This window comes from Panicum virgatum, chromosome 2K, assembly GCF_016808335.1.
Source record: "Panicum virgatum strain AP13 chromosome 2K, P.virgatum_v5, whole genome shotgun sequence".
Classification (NCBI taxonomy): Eukaryota; Viridiplantae; Streptophyta; class Magnoliopsida; order Poales; family Poaceae; genus Panicum; species Panicum virgatum.
The window spans coordinates 62,251,763-62,270,058 of record NC_053137.1 but is presented as its reverse complement, the minus strand read 5'-3'; the positions used below and the strand labels follow the sequence as shown (position 1 = coordinate 62,270,058).

The following is an 18,296-nucleotide window of genomic DNA, read 5'->3' as shown; positions in this document are numbered from 1 at the left end:
ATTCCGAAGCTGGGTGGGCGGCAACAAAAGGCGGGCAGGGTTCAAGCGCGCGTGTGGTGTGGGGAGACTGGACTGGGGAGTGATGAAAGCCCAAGAAAATGACGCAAAGCCAAAGGAGGAGCCGAGATGGCCTCAGCCTCAACAGAACGGAAAGGTGTGTGCAGGCTGCACAGACGGCCACGCCGAGAGCGTGGTGCGAGCGTGCACGGCTCCGGATGTGGTGGTTCTTCCTTGACTCCTTGTGGTATACGGTGACCACTGCTACCTGCGAGGAGGAAGCGCAGAACGATGGCGCTGAGATTTCAAGCTACGTGAATGGCATTAATCCACTCGCCGTTCTTGATTAGCTGGTTGACACTGACGGCTCCAGCTTTTCAAAAAACTGACGGCTCCGTTACCAGCTTTGCAAACCGGCGTGCCGAGTCGTGTTGTGCGGCCTCCATCAGTAGACAGTAACGCCTGTCAACCCACACTGTTCGATAGCCGTGTAGGGATTAGGGCTTAATTAGCTTGCCCAGTTCTGCAGTCAGCACCCAACACCTATCCCACTGTACAAACATGGAGTAGCTAGCGGTGCGCAAAGCAGGGCATTGTGGTTCGGTCCCTCTAATGTCCCCGCGCGCCCTTGTCTTGCGTAGACAATCCAAATTTCCTTTCTCGTTAAGCGAAGATTGTTGCTTTGATCGGTAAGCAATGATTTTTGTACTCAACTAAACTTTCGAAACAAGTTTTTCTGGTATGGTACAATCATTTTTAGTTTTTTTAATCACACAGTACAACTCCGATACTCAAAACGCATGCACACTTACACCCCTATGAACACACGTACGCAAACCCTACGCCTATGAGCATCTTCGGAAACCGAGCCGGCAAATCCTCGAGATTGATGAAGTCACCACATGCGCCTCGCTGTCGACAGGAACATCGCCTACCACTGAATGCACAACGCCGTTAAATCCCAGAATATTCGCTACCACGAGGAGTCAAATTCAGGATCTCAGATGCTATCGAAGCTCTTATAATAACCATTATGCTACATGCCCTTTCGCACAATCGTTTTTAGTGAGTGGATTGTGTGGTACTCGGCCTGCCAACCTACCCCCGGCCCATTGCCGATAAGCCTTTAGTCCACAAGTAAGATGCGAGGCCTATGAGTTGCCGCACACAAACTGTTCCTTTTGATCCCAATGCTGGTTTTCCAGTCGCCCAGACGGAGCCGAACTTCCGGTTGACCAGCACGTGGTGGGTCCCACGCGACGAATTTATCTTCTCTCTTTCTCCTGTTTCCTCTAGCATCCATCCCCTTCCTCCCATTGCCTTTATTTTCCTCCGTTCTCTCTCTTGGTCTGGATCCGGCTCCCAGCATCTCCGGCGAGCGGCGCAGCGGTGGGAAGATGCGGCGGCCCGGCTGCTGATGGGTGGAGGAGGTGCGGTGGCGGCGGGGAGGGGAGGGGCGGCGTGGAGGGACGGTTAGGGCTCGACGAAAAAATCCTAACTCGCTAACTCGCTCGACTCACTCGTTAATGGTTCGGCTCGAGCTCGACTCATTATATAATGAGCCAGCTCGTTTTATAATGAGCCAGCTCGTTTTATAATGAGCCAACTCGGTTTATATCAAGCCAGCTTGAGCTGGCTCACGAGCCATAACGATCCAGATTAAATCTCAAGCCAACAATTAAAATTGGCTCAGCCCATATGTCCATACATCCTTTGCAGCTCGGCTCAGCCCAATAATAAACCCTAATACAGCACACCACCCACCGACCAGAGTCCACCAGGCAGTCAAAGAATCAGAGCAAAGTCACTGTCTTTTCTCCTTCTCTTTCGCCCTTTCTCCTGACTCCTCCCGATCCCAACATCCCAAGCTGCCGCGCGCCCTGCACCCTGCGTGCCTGCGCCCGCCGCCCTGCAGGCCTGCCACCCTGCGCGCCGCGTGCGCGCCCACCGCCCGCCGCCCTGCGCTCTGCACACGCCGCCCACCTCACGCGTCGGTGCGCCGCTGCCCGCCGAATTCGGCCATCGACACGCGCCCGATGCCCGACATCTCGCCCATCTCCAGTTCTCCACACTTAGCTCGCCGACTTGCCACCTTGCCATCCCATCTCGAGCCGGTCAAGGAGGATGAGAAAGAAGTGCAAGGGATGCTTCCTCCAGTGTTTATATGGTTTGGAGCCAAACGAGCTGTTTTCCGAGCCGAGCCGAGCTGGTCTGATGGCTCATTTGTATATCGAGCCGAGCTATAACGAGTTGAGCTGTATCGAGCCGAGCTGGGGTGGTGCGGCGCCGGTGGGAAGGCACGCCGCGACAGGGGTGGCGAGGTGCCGGCCGGGCCCGCTGCCGACGGGTGTCCCGGGTTGACTTTTTTTTGTTGCATTTTTTTATAAATTTTTTTGCACCCGAATTCTTGTTTGGTTTTGGATGCAAAACTTTTTTCTTCAAATTTTTTCACTTCCAAATTTTTACACTTGATTTTTCTTTCAGTTGTTCACAATTTTCTTTCAAAAATTTTCTCGTCAAATTTTTTTCCATTTCCTTCAGATTTTTCTTATGAAAAATTTTTACCTAAGCTTTTTTTTGTTTGGATGTAAAAGTTTTCTCTTCATTGTTTTTTAAAAAAATTTCTACTTCAAATTTTTTTATCAATTTTTTTTGGTTCTCCAAATTTTCCCATGAAAAAATTCTCTGAAACTTTTTTGTCAGGAAACCACAAAAAAAACTACTGGAAAATGGAAAAAAACGGTCTGGAACCTCCCACCAACGGTTGTCGGAAATCGATGGTACAGTTCCATTGTAACGGGCGACCGTAAACTAGCAAAACCCCATGATTAGCCCACAAACTTGTTGCTGGACTACTCGTCTTAGCCCGCAACTCCTCTCAACTTTAGCCCACAGTTAGATGCGATGCACTATCAAAAAAAAAAATGACGCGAGGCGTTCTCCCACACAAACTGTTTTGCGAAGAGGGAACCAGACAACGTGACCGCCCAAGCCCACGTACCCCACGCAACGCAACCGTGGCATCTCACTGGGCCGTCTCGTTGGCTCCAAGGCAGGAGGGCTGGGCCACGCAGGCAGCTGGAGCCGTCCGGAAGCCCACAAAGGCAGCTTGCCTTGAGGTAACGGTCGAGTTCAAGTAAGGGCAGTAGAGGTTCAGCCGTAGTGCTTAACCAGGCAGCACAAACTCACTTTGACTTTACACAGAGCTATCAAATTAAGAGAGGAACGCTGAACCTTCTTGGCAATAACATTTTGTTCAAGTTTTACAGTTAGGATAATAGGGTGGGGTGTTAATCAAGTTTGAGTGTTTGACCAGAAAGCATTTTATCAAGCGTTACAGTTAGGCACGCCGCAGATCCACACTTCGATATCTATCCTATGCTCCTATGAACACATGTCATAAATTCAATTCTTAGGCAAAGGCCGCTAAAGAAACAATGGCTTTGCTTGGGTCAGAAGGGAAAACAGGATTTATCGCTTCAACGTTCAACAATCAACACCCTTTGGTGGAATGCCTTTGGACCGACCATGCCTTCTGCACTACCAGTCTACCATAGTGCTTGACAGTAGACAGGGAGGAAAGCCAAGTAAGGGATTGCACTATATTGATCTGGGAACAAGTCAACAAACTAAATCGAAGAATACGTCTCCAGTTAACTCCACATATATGCTAACAAACACAAGTGTCTAAACTTTTGAAAAATGAATGCATGCTTAAAGTTTAATAACACGAGATTCTTTTGGCAGAAACAGTGTAAATTCAGCCAATGTTCCCACTAAAATTATCTGCCCCCTGAGTGGATGCGAAAGCGATTTGGGAGAAACACAGTGAGAAAGCAATTGGGTAGAGTCATGATGCGAAGGCCTCTGTGAAGGTAGTTTCAGGAAGCAAAGCAAGATATGCTGTAGATCAGTTAAAAGGGCAAATCTACTAACTGCTATGCACTTTACAACAGAGCATGGAAAAATATGTATGCATAACTACAACAGATAAACAAAATTAAACAAAGGCAGGCACACAGCAGAAAAGGAAGGTATAGTACATGTATGTACTTTGGTGGCTTTATTACTGGGGTCAAGATGGCTTTGCACCCCAATAGTTTGAATATTAAGCCAAGCAAATATCTAGTATACAAATGGAATGGTTAAAGAGAATAAAAACAAGCGAGCTAATGTAGCCATAAATGGGCAAAGATAATACAGCATTCCTTTGGTATACAAGTTTATCCTTCCGTATGACAGAATTCCAGCTTATGTTGGAACACTTCTAAGTATGTGCCGCAATCAACACTGCACATCTCATTCAAAAAACAAAGACCTAATACACGTAGAAATTAAACTAAAATCTGAAAGCTTCACAAAATGTTTGTATCTGCTCCTCTAGCATTTTTGGTGTTCGTAAACCACACCTCTGGTTACCTAGAAACAAGCAACTAACCCATATATTAATCTGACATCACCAATTCACAGTCATGCACCTGAAAGCCTGATATAGTAGTGGGTGTTTCACCTATCCCAAGTCATATATGAATATAATAGTACTCTCCCTAGGAAGTGATACCTGCAAAGGATCCAACAAACTTTAGTCAGATTTAAGTTCTATAGCTGTCCTCAATATATGTTTCAATAACAGAGTAGTATATATCGCAGGCACAGATTGGTTGATAAATCATAAATATCATATATCCAACATCATACTTGTGCAGTAGCACCCTATTCCAATTTATTTAAAAATAACAAATTCATTCCAATTTTGTAATTAATACAACTACTGTATTACATCACTGACGAGGAAGCAAAGTAATGTTCAGAATAGAAGATGGCTTATGTATTCAAGACAAGAAACTCCTGCCAACACCACATTGAGATTTACACTGACCAATGATCTCTATATGAAGCCCACCAAGTGAGCATGGCTGCCCAAATTAACATCACGGTTATGAAGAAATTAGAATATGAAGGATGGCTTTTGTGTATAATCCAATCTTGAATCACTGGTCATTTCTAGGCACACACCAACTAAGCTAACTGCACCATTGTCCTTGTATGTAATTGTATAAACTATAAATATGGTCAGCCTATTGCAAGAATGGAAATGCTATCCAAAATTCAGGATAGTTTTTAAAATAAATAATTTAAAACAGTGTAGTAGCTTCAACACAACTTTTAGTAACAGCAACTTGTCTAAACATTGATTCCCATTAATATTTGCAACTCTTCAACTGTAGTACAAATGGATGAGTCTTACACTACATATCTGCATTTTGACCCTAAGTAAATGGGAAATATTCTAGAAAATCTGACCAAAATTGTACGACCCTTGGTTTCATGGACTTATAGAACAAAATTTCACAGAAGGGAAAACATCCAGCATTTAGTTTAGTGAACTTAACTATGATCAACCCAGAACCACTGAATGCTAAGAATTTATAAATATTTAAAACATCCATCAAGTACGCCTAGCATGTTTCCTTGCTATGTGATGATGTGAAAAATGAAAAGGGGAAAAGAAAAGGAAAAAATGTCAAGAAAATATAGAAAATGAAAGTGTAAGAGTTGGCATTGTCTCTTGTTGCCTAATGGTGTGTTCTTTTGTTGGCTGTTTCTTATTTTTGATAAGCACATACAGTTGTCAATATATATGTTCAGCTTGGATACATATGTCACTTGTCAAAATTAGTAGGAAAACAATGCTGACTCAATAAGGATCGACCACAAGTCAGCTATTGATTAATCCAAAAAACCAACTGTTCTCTGGTTGGCATTGTTTCCTATTGCAGCTTTAAAAAAAGCAAGAAAATTAGCAAGATGTTGTGGTTCCGCTTGATATTTATGTCAAGTAATCAAGGATTAAATGTTAAATAATTATATCAAACACATTGAAGCTGTATGTCAAACAACAAATATTATTGGCACGATCGTGTTGAGGTTGGCAGAAAAGGGATTTTATGGGGATTTTTATATCCAAATTGTACATCAAACATAAACAAAACAAATTGTCGAAAAACATCATGCATCAATTGCTTCCTTGAGTCACTCAGCGCTCAGCACAGTTCGACTGAAATCGCATGACAAGGGAAGTATATTGAGGTAATCCCCATGTCTATGGGAGGGGAAATGCTAATGCTACATTTTGATGTTGATCATCATTCAAAGCACTATTAGGTTCTGCATGATGACTGTCTCTAGAACATTTGGAGTTCACAACTCAATGTTAAATATGAGGGCTAACGTAATATGTGACCCCAGTACAAAATTACAATATGGTCACTATTAATATCAATAATCTGTATCTAAGTTCTTAACTGATCAATCAAGAGAAAGCACAGAAGAAGGATGTTGTACTTTATCATACCAAAATTAACTGCAAGATTTAATCCACGCGCCTGAACTATAAACAGGCTTTAGATCCCCTAATAAAATTACTATTATTGATGTCTTTTTCTTTGATATATGTTTCTCTTCCCCCTCGGCTCATGTTGGGTTTCATCTCTAGCCTACGCCAACTTGATCAGAACTAAAAGATTTGATTGTTGTTTCTGTTGCTGTTGTGCATCAAAACAACTGCATGCATCTGAGTCAAATGAACTAATCAGATATGAATGTACGGGCAGCAGAGTAACTTAACCTTACTATGCTACATGGAAAAAATAAAGGTGTCCTGAGTTGCGAGCCTTTCATTGTCACATCAAGCTACAACATATTATTATGTATCAGCAATTATTTGTTAGGTCCCAAGTCCCTACTTGCAATAGAAAATAGGATACGAGCCTTGCATGATTTATTGCTTATATTTGATAATGATTGTAGAATAAAGAGTGTTAGACTGTTAGTCAAGTAGAGCATTAGGAATAACGAGTGACAGATCGCGAGCTTTGATTAATATTAAAGCAAACTAATAGAGTTCACAAAAAAGTACTGTGCATAGAAGTAGTTGAGCTGCATGTGAAATTTAAAGAGTCACCAAAGAAAGGCCCATTACATATGCCGCTATGTGTCCTGCTTAAGGAAAGGCCATTAAACTTCCGGTTCCAGATTCAATAGCTACATTTTTTTCCCTAAACTGCCGAAAAGAGGACAGCACTTTGTACATATTTTCAGCCCCTTCAAACATCCAACTTATTCAGGAAGCACATTTCCTTTTTAAAAGAAAGGGAAAACTATGTGTAGATCATAGCACAATGTTGAAATAGCAACTGACCTCTGCTTGTCTGATTATTATTAACAGTATAGTTGCCCATATAACCTGCTGATATTTCTGATTTGATATCCGGATCGACATTTCCAAGATCATGACCAAAAGGAGGCATGTCTACCTCAGATGAGGTGAACCTCCAGGTTGTGTCACCATAAATAGAGCTGCTGCCATAGGCACCTTGATTGTTCGATTCATATGCATTGGCTGATGCAGAAAATGGCTCGCCAATGGTACCAGTTGAATTGCTCCTCACATAGTTGCCGGAAGGCAAGCCAAAGTTGTTATCTCCAGTTCCACGGCCAAGGTTTCCCGACCCAAGGCCTGAAATGTTGCCCATCCCATGAGCAGAAGTAAGGCCTCCCCAACTAATACCATCGCCAGGAATACCCCCACCGCTTCCAGGTGGAGCAAAAGCATTCATGTTTGTAGGGTTGCCCGTGTAGTTCAGATTTCCATTACTCCAGACATTTCTTGACATTGAATTCAGTATTGATCCTGAATCGTCATTAAGGCCAACATACCCAATAGGACTACCTAATCTGTTTGAACTACCATTGTAGTAAGAACCTATTTGCCTCCCACTGGAGCTATTGATGAAACCAGAGCCTGCACCAAAATTTCCACTCATTCCACCTTCAATGTTCATGCCCATTCCAAAACCTGGACCAAACGAAGAGAACCCATTCCGTGCACCTGTAAGGAGACCGTACCTTCCATCGACCCTCGTGCCATAACCACCAATAGGGTTCGGGTTGTAACCCTGGTTGAATCCATTCAGGATGTTATGAACTCTGCTCATAGCATAGTTCTGCCCTCCTGCAGGTGAACGTGCAATTGGTCCAGGAGACTGCTCCTTTGGGACAGCCCTCTTGACCTCAACCATTTTACCATTCAGCTCATGGAAGTTCTTGTGCAGAGCCTTATCCACTGCGTCTTCTGAGTCATAGGTGATGAAACCAAATCCCCTAGGCCTCTGCGTGTTGTGGTCGTACATCACAACCACGTCGGTTATCACACCGAATTGCTCAAAGTACCTTCTGAATTCAACCTCAGTAACATTTGAAGCTAGGCCTCCCACAAAGATCTTTCTAGTACGTCCTGGTCCAGGTGACCCTATGCTGCTGCCATTGTTCTTGCTTGTGATACTCTGGTCGTCCCTGGGAACAGCCTTCTTGGCTTCCACCTGAATCATAAACAGGAAATTCAGCTAGTGCAGTGAGAAACAGCTCCACAACAGAATTCCCCGCGAAATGCACGCCAATGCATTAGTAGAAAATAAGGTGAGAGCGTGAAGCAGGTACCATCCGGCCGTCGATCATATGTTTGTCCATGATAACGCGTTCGGCGACCGTGGAGTCGGCGAAGACCACGAATCCGAAGCCGCGGGCGCGGCCGGTGTTGCGGTCCCGCATGATGACGGCCTCGGTGACCTCCCCGAAGCGGCCGAAGTACTCGCGGAGGCGGTCCTCGTCCGTCTCCCAGGAGATGCCGCCGACGAAGAGCTTCCCGGAGTCGACCTCCATGACGTCCGTCCTCCCCTCCCCTACTCCTCCCCCTGCAATCCACAACAGCAGGCCCAGTTTCATAACAGCCAGCCACTGGCAAATGCGGACAAAACCCCGACTTATCCACAGCGTTCACCACAGAAACGCACGCGGGACATCAGCTAGATCCGAGCCGAAAGCAACGCCGGCGCGATCGGGGCCGCGAAGCGCGCGCACGGACACCCACACCCACACACGGCGCAAAACGCCAAGGCTACCTCACAGGGCCACGGAATTACGCGGCGGGCGCGAGATCCGTACCAGATCCGGCCGCCCCCGGCGCAGATCCGGCACCGATCAGCGCGGCGGCGAGCCCGCGGCACGCGGCGGTCGGATCGGGGCGGCGCTTACCGGTCGGTCGGTCGGCGGCGGCGGCGGCGGCGAGGACGGATCGGGGGTCGCCCGCGCCCGCGTCGCCTCTCCTCTCGCTGTCCCGCTTAAGATCTCGATGCGGGCATGGGAGGGGAGGGGAGGGGAGGGAGGTGGTGGGGGGAAGTTGCTTGGGTTCGGACGGCACGCCTCGTCTCCTCCTCTCCTTTTTATCGAAGCTTTTGCTTCCCCCCTGGCGTTCCCCCCCTCCGCTCGGTGGCTGGCGAGCGATGCCTTGCCTGCCGCGATGCGGTGGTGGTTGTTTGTTTTTACCTTTGCGGGGGAGGGCTGCCTTTTTTAATCGCCCCCGGTGCCCTGCGATTGCGGTGCTCGGCTGGATTGGGAAAGCGGAGGGTGGGGGGCGCGGAAATGCATAAATAATGGAGAGGCAGGTCGGCCTGCCGCGCTGGAGGCGACGCGATGGGCTTCTTCTCGGTGCTGCCTGCGTGTGTGTGGTGCGCGCCTGCGCTGCGCTGCGCGGGGAAGGAGACGACGACGCGGGCGGGCGGGGGAGACAGGCAGACAGCGGGTGGGCTTGTGGGCTGTGGCTACGTGCGCGCGTGCCAAGGGAGAGGACGAGAAGACGGGGGCGAAGCGAGAGAGCGAGGTGGAGCCGACGAGGCAGCAGAGCAGGCAGCCGAAGCGGGCGGCCTCGGTTGGGCTCCCGTGTCGCGGCGGCCCGTCCGATGCTCGAGCAGCGGCGGGAGGGGTGGAAGCGTGCTGGGCCCACTCGGCAGCCACCGAGGTGCTGTGCGGCAGAGTGGAAGACGTGGAGGCACGTAAAGAATTTTACTATTTCTGCTTTATTATTAGTGGATTTCTTTTCACGACGAATTTTCTTGTTCGTGCTCACTATTCATTCATCTAAGGATAACCTACTGTGGATTAAGGTCATGACGTCCTCAGAAGTCTGAGATCTCGTCCAGAAATTTAAAACAACTGGAATGCGCCACAGGTGACCGTGACGGGAAAAAAAAGACACGGCATAGATAACCAAACAGACAGTAGTATCTAAGGATGTAAGTGGGAACCAATAGTGTTTTTTATCAGCTAAATAATTACAATGGTAAGCTATTCTAGTTCATTTCTCCTCCCAGATTATTTACATAGAATGCTATTCTTGTTCGTTTTATCAACTTTTCGAATCAATTCAGTTACCCAACAAAACATATATAAATTGCATCCCTAACAGTATCAGTTGCGGCGAACCGTAGTAGAGCTAGATATTCAGGAGCCTGCCGTGTTTTGAACTTTCCTCCAATTTGTACAAATAGAAAGTGCTTTTTCCTAAATATAGACCCAAAATATATTCTTGGCTATTGAAATCACATATTTGGCTATATTTTTAATATTTTGATGTGTTTATTTATGTTGCCTTCATTCTATTTAATGTGATTTTATCATTCAAAGGTACAATGCGTGCATTTAATCTGTTCGCGTCGTCTTTATCCTATTTAATTGATTTTTTTATTATTCAAATGTACCCTAAGTGAATTTTGATGTTGTTGAACATATAACAGCTTGTAAAAGGGTTAAAAGGTGACAAATTAAAATGATAAGACCTGCATTTATGACTTAAATAGTCACACTGATACCAGAAAAAAACATATAAATCCTATGTGATCCTACTAAACCATATGCTCAAGATCATGATTTTATGATTTTAAGATCCATTCCGACTGATCTGTTTCTACGAAACATAGTATCATACACATACAGATGCCACTATATGCATCATAGTCCTCAGGGTCTTTGGTAAGATCACCAAAGAGTTCAAAATATTTGGTGATTGCAATGCACCTGACCGGCTGACTCAGACACTTGTCTTATTTCACAACTCACCGTCAATAACGTTCATAAGAAAGACTTAATTTTAGCAATGTTGGTATGTGCGAAAGGGTCGTTGTACCATTTGAATTTTGCAGCAAGCAACATCAATGTCAAATTGATTATACGATGTGCCCATGAAAAAGGTTTGCATATATAGTTTGGCCATCTTTCTTCACACTAATGTTAACAACGAAGCAATGACAGCCAGGGAGGGGATGGCAACGTAGTGGCCGGACTCCAAACATTTAAATTAGATATCTATGATTTGCATATATTATTGCTATAACTTGTATTTCTTAGCTCCGAATATTTCAGAAATTTGTTTGATGTAATTTGCTTGCCCCCTGTATTGTTGCAATCCTGGCTTCATCCATGAATGTCAGACTCTGACAAGTAACAAGTTGACTGAATACTCAAATGGATCATGACTAAATACTCAATTATATTTCTAAAAGTCAGCATCATAGCTCTTGTTAGCGAATTTACTAAATCAACTTATCCTTGATTTTATAGTTGGGTAATAACTCAATGTGTAATTTCAAGAAAACAGTGACCACAGGCACTGACAAGATCTTGTGCGATGACAACATCTGGCAATTTGGCTTGCAAGCTCCGAATGTTTTCCCAGTTACCATTTACCAACTTACCATTAGTCATCATGACGGATTAGGGCTGGATTTGTTTTTGAGTGTATGTTAGGGTGACGCTGGTCATGTGAATTTGAGTGACAGGTGATGCGGGGCTCTTAAATCCGTTGATTTCATGAGTTTCAACCTTTTATTATAAGTGACGGTTTTTCCGTGAAAATAACCATTCTCGTAAAATATTGTTGTGTTCAGATTTCCAGGATAATTTCTTGAAATTGTTTTCCTGCTGGTGATGAAACACATCGAGATCTCAATCCCTGCACACCACTGGCCCAGTTATTGCGTGGCATGTAGCAGTAGCATGCCGTCATGGACAATTGGACACAGTGGCATACTTAGGCTTGGTGGGGTTTGCCGAGTCTGCTCAAGCATGGCTGGTTGTGCGTTGCCCGTATTGTGCAGTGCTGACCTACTTTGTGCTGCCAACTAAACATGCACTGTAGCCCTCTCGAGCAACTCCCAAATCCAATTACCCAGTAGCAACGGATCATGATACTACTGGTTGCTTCACAATTCAATATGGTCCATATATATTTTTAGCTTAAAAGTATGTAAAATAAGAGCCCAATTCTTTTTAGATTTGGCCCTTATTAGATTATCTACGCTAGATTTTGAGTTCCTTTAGGCTGTCCGTGGGAGCTCTATCCCACGCGGTATCCCGTTTGCAGTAGGATTTTAGAGAAAAAAACGCCGCAGCGGCGATCTGTAAAAGGCACGGTATCTTAGCGCGGCTCCTCCGGTCCGCCACTTCCAGCGCGCTGCGGACGGTGCGCTATCGCTGACGTGGTGCGGGGCCCGGACTCCCGACGCGCGTGGAGCCAACCACCAGCAGCTGCAGCCCTGGGAGGCGAGCTCCCTCCACCTTCGCCTCACCGCGGCCCGGTCGCGCCTCCGCCTCCGCCTCTGCCTCCACCTTCGCCTCGCGTGCGCCCGGCCAGCAGGGGCCGCGGCCGCCGCGAGCAGAGGGAGGCCCGCCGCCGCCTCCTTGATGCCGCCGTCCTCCGCACCTCCTCTGCGTCGCCGGTGCCAGCGGGTGGGCCAGCTCGAGGTGGGGAGGGGCGCGCGAGCCTGACGCGCGGATCCGGCTGGGGCCATCGCCGACTCCACCTCCGAGCTCCGCCGCGGCCGCCATGGCCACCTCGCCTCGCGCCGTCGCGATGGGAGAGCGAGGAGGGAGGAGGGGGGCCGGGGTGGGCGCCATGGCCACCTCGCCTCGCCTCTGCCGGGAGATGGGGGAGGGAGGGTGCCGGGAGGAGGAGGATGCGTCGCGGCGGTGCTAAGGGAGGGCGCCGGAGCGCAGGCCGGGGAGGGATGGCCGCCGGCTCGCCAGGCCGCCGCGCGCACCCCACCCCGTTTCACCAGGGCGCCACTCCTGCTCGCCACGCCACCGCGGCCGCCCCTGCTCGCCAGCGGAGGGAGCTCCGCGGGGAGCCCGCCGGTGCCATGGCTATGGGCCCGAGCTCGGTCCGCGCGCGGGCCGCGTGAAGGCCGCCCTGCCGCGGGCCTCCACCTCCGCCACCCCTGCTCGAGCTCGCAGGTGTGGAGGAGGGAGGGAGGGAGGGAGGGGCGTGGAGGAGCCGCTGTCGTGCCCTGCCCCGGCTCACCACGCCGCCGTGCGTGCCCAACCCGCATTGCCGGGGGCCGCGGCGAGCTCCGCCCGCCCCGCGCCAGGGAGCCGCCGCCGGTGGTGAGGGAGGAGGGAGGCCGCCGCCGCTCCTTGGCCCAGCGCAGGGGACGCCGGGCAGCGCAGCTCCCCAATCGCCACAGCGAAGAGAGAGGGGAGAGAGAGAGGAGTGTGCGGTGGCCGGTGGGAGAGAAAGGGGTTGGGTGGATAAAAAATAAATCTCGTGGGTCCCACGCTGGGTAGTTGGTATAGAGAGGAGATATTGAGAATGGATGAGCGCGGAGAAACTGAACATAGAGAAGAGAATATTGATGACTAATACGGAATATTCTATTTAGATAGTGAATTTGAAGTACGACGAGTGCGGATAGCCTTACCGCTCCTTCTACTTTCACAGTCATGGTCCGGAATCTCAATTTCAATGACCTAAAGTTCCCTTCTCAAAGTCCACGAGAGCACCATTTTCCTAGGTTACAAGAGGCAAACAACACCTAAACTTTCGCGTCCCAATAAACTATGCAGATGTTCAGAGTTGCTAACCTAACAAAGTACTTTGTCCTTGGACCGTCTCTACTGAATGACCACCTGACAGTAACTACCTCTCCAAATCTTTGACATTGCTAGCAATATGTACACACAAAAACACTGTCTGCTACTAGCATGCTTCCCAAATCTACAGTAGCATCTGCACTTTCTATCCCACAAGCAGAAGTCTCACCTTTTTTCCCTCGTGTGCTCACTTCTACATGCAATTGAGCTGCTCTGTTGCTGCCCTGCACTTGCTCTGCTTCCCCCTCGACCTTCCCCTCCCGAACACGGCGAGCCTCGCGAAGACGCGCAGGATCCTGTTGGCGCACCGGCGCTGCGAGCCCCAGCGCATGGACCCGATGCAGCTGCCGGACACCGTGGCCCGCCGCTTGATCGCCGCCGGCGCGTTCGCGTCTGTCGCGACCCTGAAGCTCGGCTCCTTGTTGCCGCCGTCCCTGCGCGCCGAGCCCTTGAGGGTGTTATGCCGCTGAAGGGTCCGCTTCAGCGAGATGATCTCCTGCTCCAGCGCCTGGATCCGGAAGCTGGCCGTCTCGTAGTCCGACGCGTCGTCGCGGGCGCGGAGCCTGGCGTCGCGCGGGGCGTGGTGGCTCTCGTACGGGCTGCTGCCGCTGAGGGGCTGGCTGGTGGGGATGGCGGGGCACCCGGGGCTCGGCGTGTACGCGCCGGCGCCCGCGACGAGCTCCCCGGAGTTCACGCACCGGAACGAGTCGGAGCACTCTGTGAAGGCGCGGTGCGTGTGCAGCTGCTGCACGAACAGCGCCTGCACGATCAGCCGGAGCGGCATCCGGTCGTTCTGCACGGCCTGGATGCACGCCTCGTGCGACAGCTTCCGGCAGTCGAGGTGCCCGCACAGCGTCGCCTTCTCCTCCCCGGACAGACCCCGGTGCTCCTGGCAGGCAGAATTAGCACCCTCTCCGTTGTTAGCAACGATTCAATCATGTCACGATCTGACAGTCGTGAGAATGACCGAGTGCTGAGTGCTTGACTTACCACTAAATACGTGTTGATTGCTTCGTACAAATGGTTGTGGCTCTTCCGGTCGCCGACCGGGATGACGCCGATGAGCTCTGATAGCCTCTCCGGCCGGAGCTTCGGATCACTGGCGATTTGCAGGAGGTACCGATCCCACAGCTCGGCGACGGCCTCCGCGCCTTTTCTTTGCACGGAGACGACATGGTTTGACACGATGCTCTCAACTGCCCTCACCTCCCTGCTGTCGGCGATGGGCCGGTCCGTTTCTTGCTCCGGCAGCGGCAGGTCGTCCACGCGGGCGAATTGCAGGTTTGCCGCCACTTGCTCTCGCAGTCTTGTCTGGCTTTGATCGCTCAGCTCCAGGGTGAGCGATCGCGACAGCAGAGCGAAGTAGAACGCGACCGGGATGGCGCCGCTCGCGGCCGCCTCGACGGGGAGCAGCGCGATGACGCCCTCCATGATCGCAGCGGCCCTCCTGTTGGCGTCGGTCTCGCCGTCGACGGCCTCGTCCGTGGTCGCCCAGAACTTGTGCGTCTTTTTGGAGAGCACCCACTTGTTGGCGTAGAAGAGCACCACGGGACTCACGTACTTCTCCTTCATGCCCTGGCGCCGCAGCGCCTGCACGATCCGCTCGAAGAACTCGAACGGGAGCGCGATCAGGTCCTTGATCCAGAGGTCGCGCGCGGCGAGCTCTTTGACGAGCTCGGCGTCCCAGCGGCGCCCGACCAGCTCGCGCGCCCCGACGGCGCCGGGCTGGTCCCGCCGCTGCTCCGGGTCGAGGATCTCCATGCACGCCATGAACGCCAGCGACTCGACGCAGCGGCTGACGATGAGGAGCTCCTCGGCGACGGGGAGCAGGGGCTGGCAACGCTGCAGGACGATGAGCGCGTCGTCCCAGCTCTGCAGCACCACCTGGTTGATGTAGAGGTCGCAGCGCGCGCCGAGGCCGCCCACGCCCAGGAACTCCGCCGCGCACCGCACCGCCGCCACGTTGAACGGGTCCAGCGCCACGGCGTCGCCGTAGCAGAACAGCGCGATCGCCTCGAACGCCTCGCTGCCGCCCGGGAAGCTCGCCGGCAGCTCGACGTCGCCGGACTCGAGCAACGCCTCGCTGAAATACCCGCACTTGGACGCCAGAGGATCCTGCACCGGCGAGCAATCGTCACGAAAACCTGCTAGCTCGGTCCAAACAAGATCACAAATTTTTCCAGCAAGCTCTTACCTTGTGCAGATCGAAGCTTCTGTCGGCGACACGAACGCGGACCGTCGCCGGACACCCGGTCTCCTTGGCCCTGCACCAACAGAGCTGCCGATCAGTAGGAAGATGACTCAACAAACAAAACAAATAAACAAACAATCCGCCATGGACATGGAGCGACTGGAAGCTCGAGCTCAAGCAGCCATACCATGCGACGACCCTCCTCCGCAGCAGCACCGCCGTGCTCGGACTCGAATACGGGCTAAACGCGGCGGCCTCCGCCTTGGCCGCCGGAGACAGCTCCACCACCGTCTCCAGGTCCACCCCCGCCACCACAAGCTTCATGGCGACGACGACGACGAGCACCACCCGCACACGAGCTCGGCCCGGCGAACTGCAAGCCTCCGCCGGTTTGGTAGCCGCCAGCACGTACATATACTAAGCGGCAGTGCTATACGGCGTTGAGTTTGAGTGTGGGAGGAAGTAACCTAGGGAGGCGTGCAAAAGGGTACAATGGCTGAGGGCGCACGAATGGGGGTTGAACCCCAGTTTTCAGGCTGGGAAATCGGATCGCCCCCTCGTGCAAGCTTTCTTATCCCCCCCCCCCCCCCCCCCCCCCAGGGGCCTGGGTGCGCGTGCGGCAGCAGAGGGGGGAGGGGGAGGAAGAGGAAGCCGTGGCAGCGGCGGGCGGCGTTCCCCTGGTGGACTCGCGCCCGTGCCCGCCGCGACGGGGGCAGGCTTGTAAGGATCCGAGGGGGGGCAATGCAACACTAGTTTAAACCGGCGATGAAGCTGAAGCTGGGGGTGCCTCTTCCCTGCCTTCGATCCCACTCAAATCAAATGGCCTCCTGCGCGCACACTTGGTAGTAGCGAGACATGCCGGTGCAGCCTTCCTTCCTCGAGAAAACACTTTGCTGCGTGACGTGTTGTTGTTCTGGGGAGAGAGAAAATTGTCGATCTGCACCCTGATTTTGATGCCGGGCGTGCAGTCTTTTCCACCGAGCAACGTTGAATACTTGAATGTTCGTTCGTTCAGTATTCTCAACCAGACAGAGGATATGTATGCTCATCCGGTCGTACCAGAAAAGCTTTCCGGGCCGTAGACGACACGAGCGGCCATCGCCGCGGCACCCTGTCTGTAGATCCTACGAATAGATGCCGCGAAAGTCCAAGCTGAACAGAACAGGCGATCGGCAGCACAGGATTGAGAGTTGCTTGGAGGGAACAAACAGCCTCGCTTTAAAGAAAAAAAATGGCCCCAGGACTCGATCGACCGATCGGCACCGGCTACTTTTTTTCTTAATTTCTAATTGCCTGACGAACTCGCCGTGGAAACTCAAGACGGCGGCGTGCGTAACCCTGACAGCTCCGCTTCCATACGGCCTTCCTTGTCCTGCTTCTTTAACAAAAGCGAGCGTGCGGGTTGACGACGACGAAGGGAGCCCGCGAATAGAGACACGAGCACGAGAGCGATGGCGTCCCTGTCGCCCGTTCAACGTGTGCCCCGTCGTTCACCAGGCGCGCACGCCAGGGACTCTCGCGCTTGGGCACCGGCGCGCTGCTCGAGCTCCAACCTGCCGCGAGGGGCCGAGCCCGAGCATGGCGACATGGTCGCTGACAGGCACCTCTCCGCTCGCCGGTCACTGGGACGGCGCCGGCGATCCGGGACGGCCCGGTAGCATCCAGCCTCCAAGTGTTGGGAGGAGGGGGAGGGCGCGGTTCTCGGGCATAGTTTACAGCCGAAATCTCGCCATTTGGCGTGGTCAGCGGCCGCGCGCCACGGCACGGCGATCGCCATGGGTAGAGGAGAATGTCGGCAATAAAAAATCGGGTTGACGTGCATCGGACGGCGCCGGGGGAAGGTTGGGGTTGGAGAATTTGAGGTCGTCGTCCTCGTCCGGTACCATTCCGCTGTGACGGAGCATCGGGAAGCCGCCAAACTCCCGTGCGCCCCCCTGCTCCTTCCCGATCGATGCAGCTAGCGCGTGGTGTGACCGCACGGGAGCGTTGAGATTTCTCGAGGCCTCGTCTCTCGTGGCGCTCGTGGGGGGCGCGTCGAGATCGGAGCGGGGATTTTGTTTCGGCTCGGTGGAAAACGACTGACCGGAGACGCCGGGTCGTCGTGCGAGGGCGGCGACGCCCGTGATTCACATCTGAGCACTTTCAGGAAATATACTAGGGGCATCGCAGTCCAACTTCCGAGATAAAAAAGGCTAATCGACAGCTTTAGGATGGATTTTCAATCAAATTGCATAGTTTTTAGAAGTTCTCAGGTTTCGGCTTGTATTTTGTCAACCCTACTTATGCCTGCACTTTCTTTTTTTTCTTCTTCTCCTTCATGGTATATGACTCTAGCTTGGGTGCGGCA

At 51.2% G+C, this 18,296-nt stretch overlaps 2 protein-coding genes across 3 annotated transcripts; both read right to left on the bottom strand.

Moving 5' to 3' along the window:
- Nucleotides 1-4,097: 4,097 nt before the first annotated feature.
- Nucleotides 4,098-9,665, bottom strand: LOC120692968 (heterogeneous nuclear ribonucleoprotein 1-like). 2 transcript variants are annotated; one of them, XM_039976380.1, is made up of 4 exons: nucleotides 9,091-9,665; nucleotides 8,497-8,750; nucleotides 7,199-8,378; nucleotides 4,098-4,558 (listed from the first exon to the last, which is right to left on the bottom strand). In XM_039976380.1, the coding sequence occupies exons 2-4, from the start codon at nucleotides 8,716-8,718 to the stop codon at nucleotides 4,545-4,547; spliced, it is 1,416 nt and encodes a 471-aa protein (XP_039832314.1). In that variant the 5' UTR covers nucleotides 8,719-8,750; nucleotides 9,091-9,665; the 3' UTR covers nucleotides 4,098-4,544. The 2 variants fall into 2 exon arrangements, with proteins under 2 accessions (XP_039832314.1, XP_039832309.1); XM_039976375.1 differs by lacking the exon at nucleotides 4,098-4,558 and having other exon boundaries at nucleotides 6,850-8,378; nucleotides 9,091-9,608.
- Nucleotides 9,666-13,609: 3,944 nt separating this feature from the next.
- On the bottom strand, nucleotides 13,610-16,870 carry LOC120692965 (BTB/POZ domain-containing protein At5g48130-like). Its single transcript, XM_039976364.1, has 4 exons — nucleotides 16,137-16,870; nucleotides 15,953-16,022; nucleotides 14,749-15,873; nucleotides 13,610-14,647 (listed from the first exon to the last, which is right to left on the bottom strand). The coding sequence occupies exons 1-4, from the start codon at nucleotides 16,361-16,363 to the stop codon at nucleotides 13,952-13,954; spliced, it is 2,118 nt and encodes a 705-aa protein (XP_039832298.1). The 5' UTR covers nucleotides 16,364-16,870; the 3' UTR covers nucleotides 13,610-13,951.
- Between the last annotated feature and the right edge of the window lie 1,426 nt (nucleotides 16,871-18,296).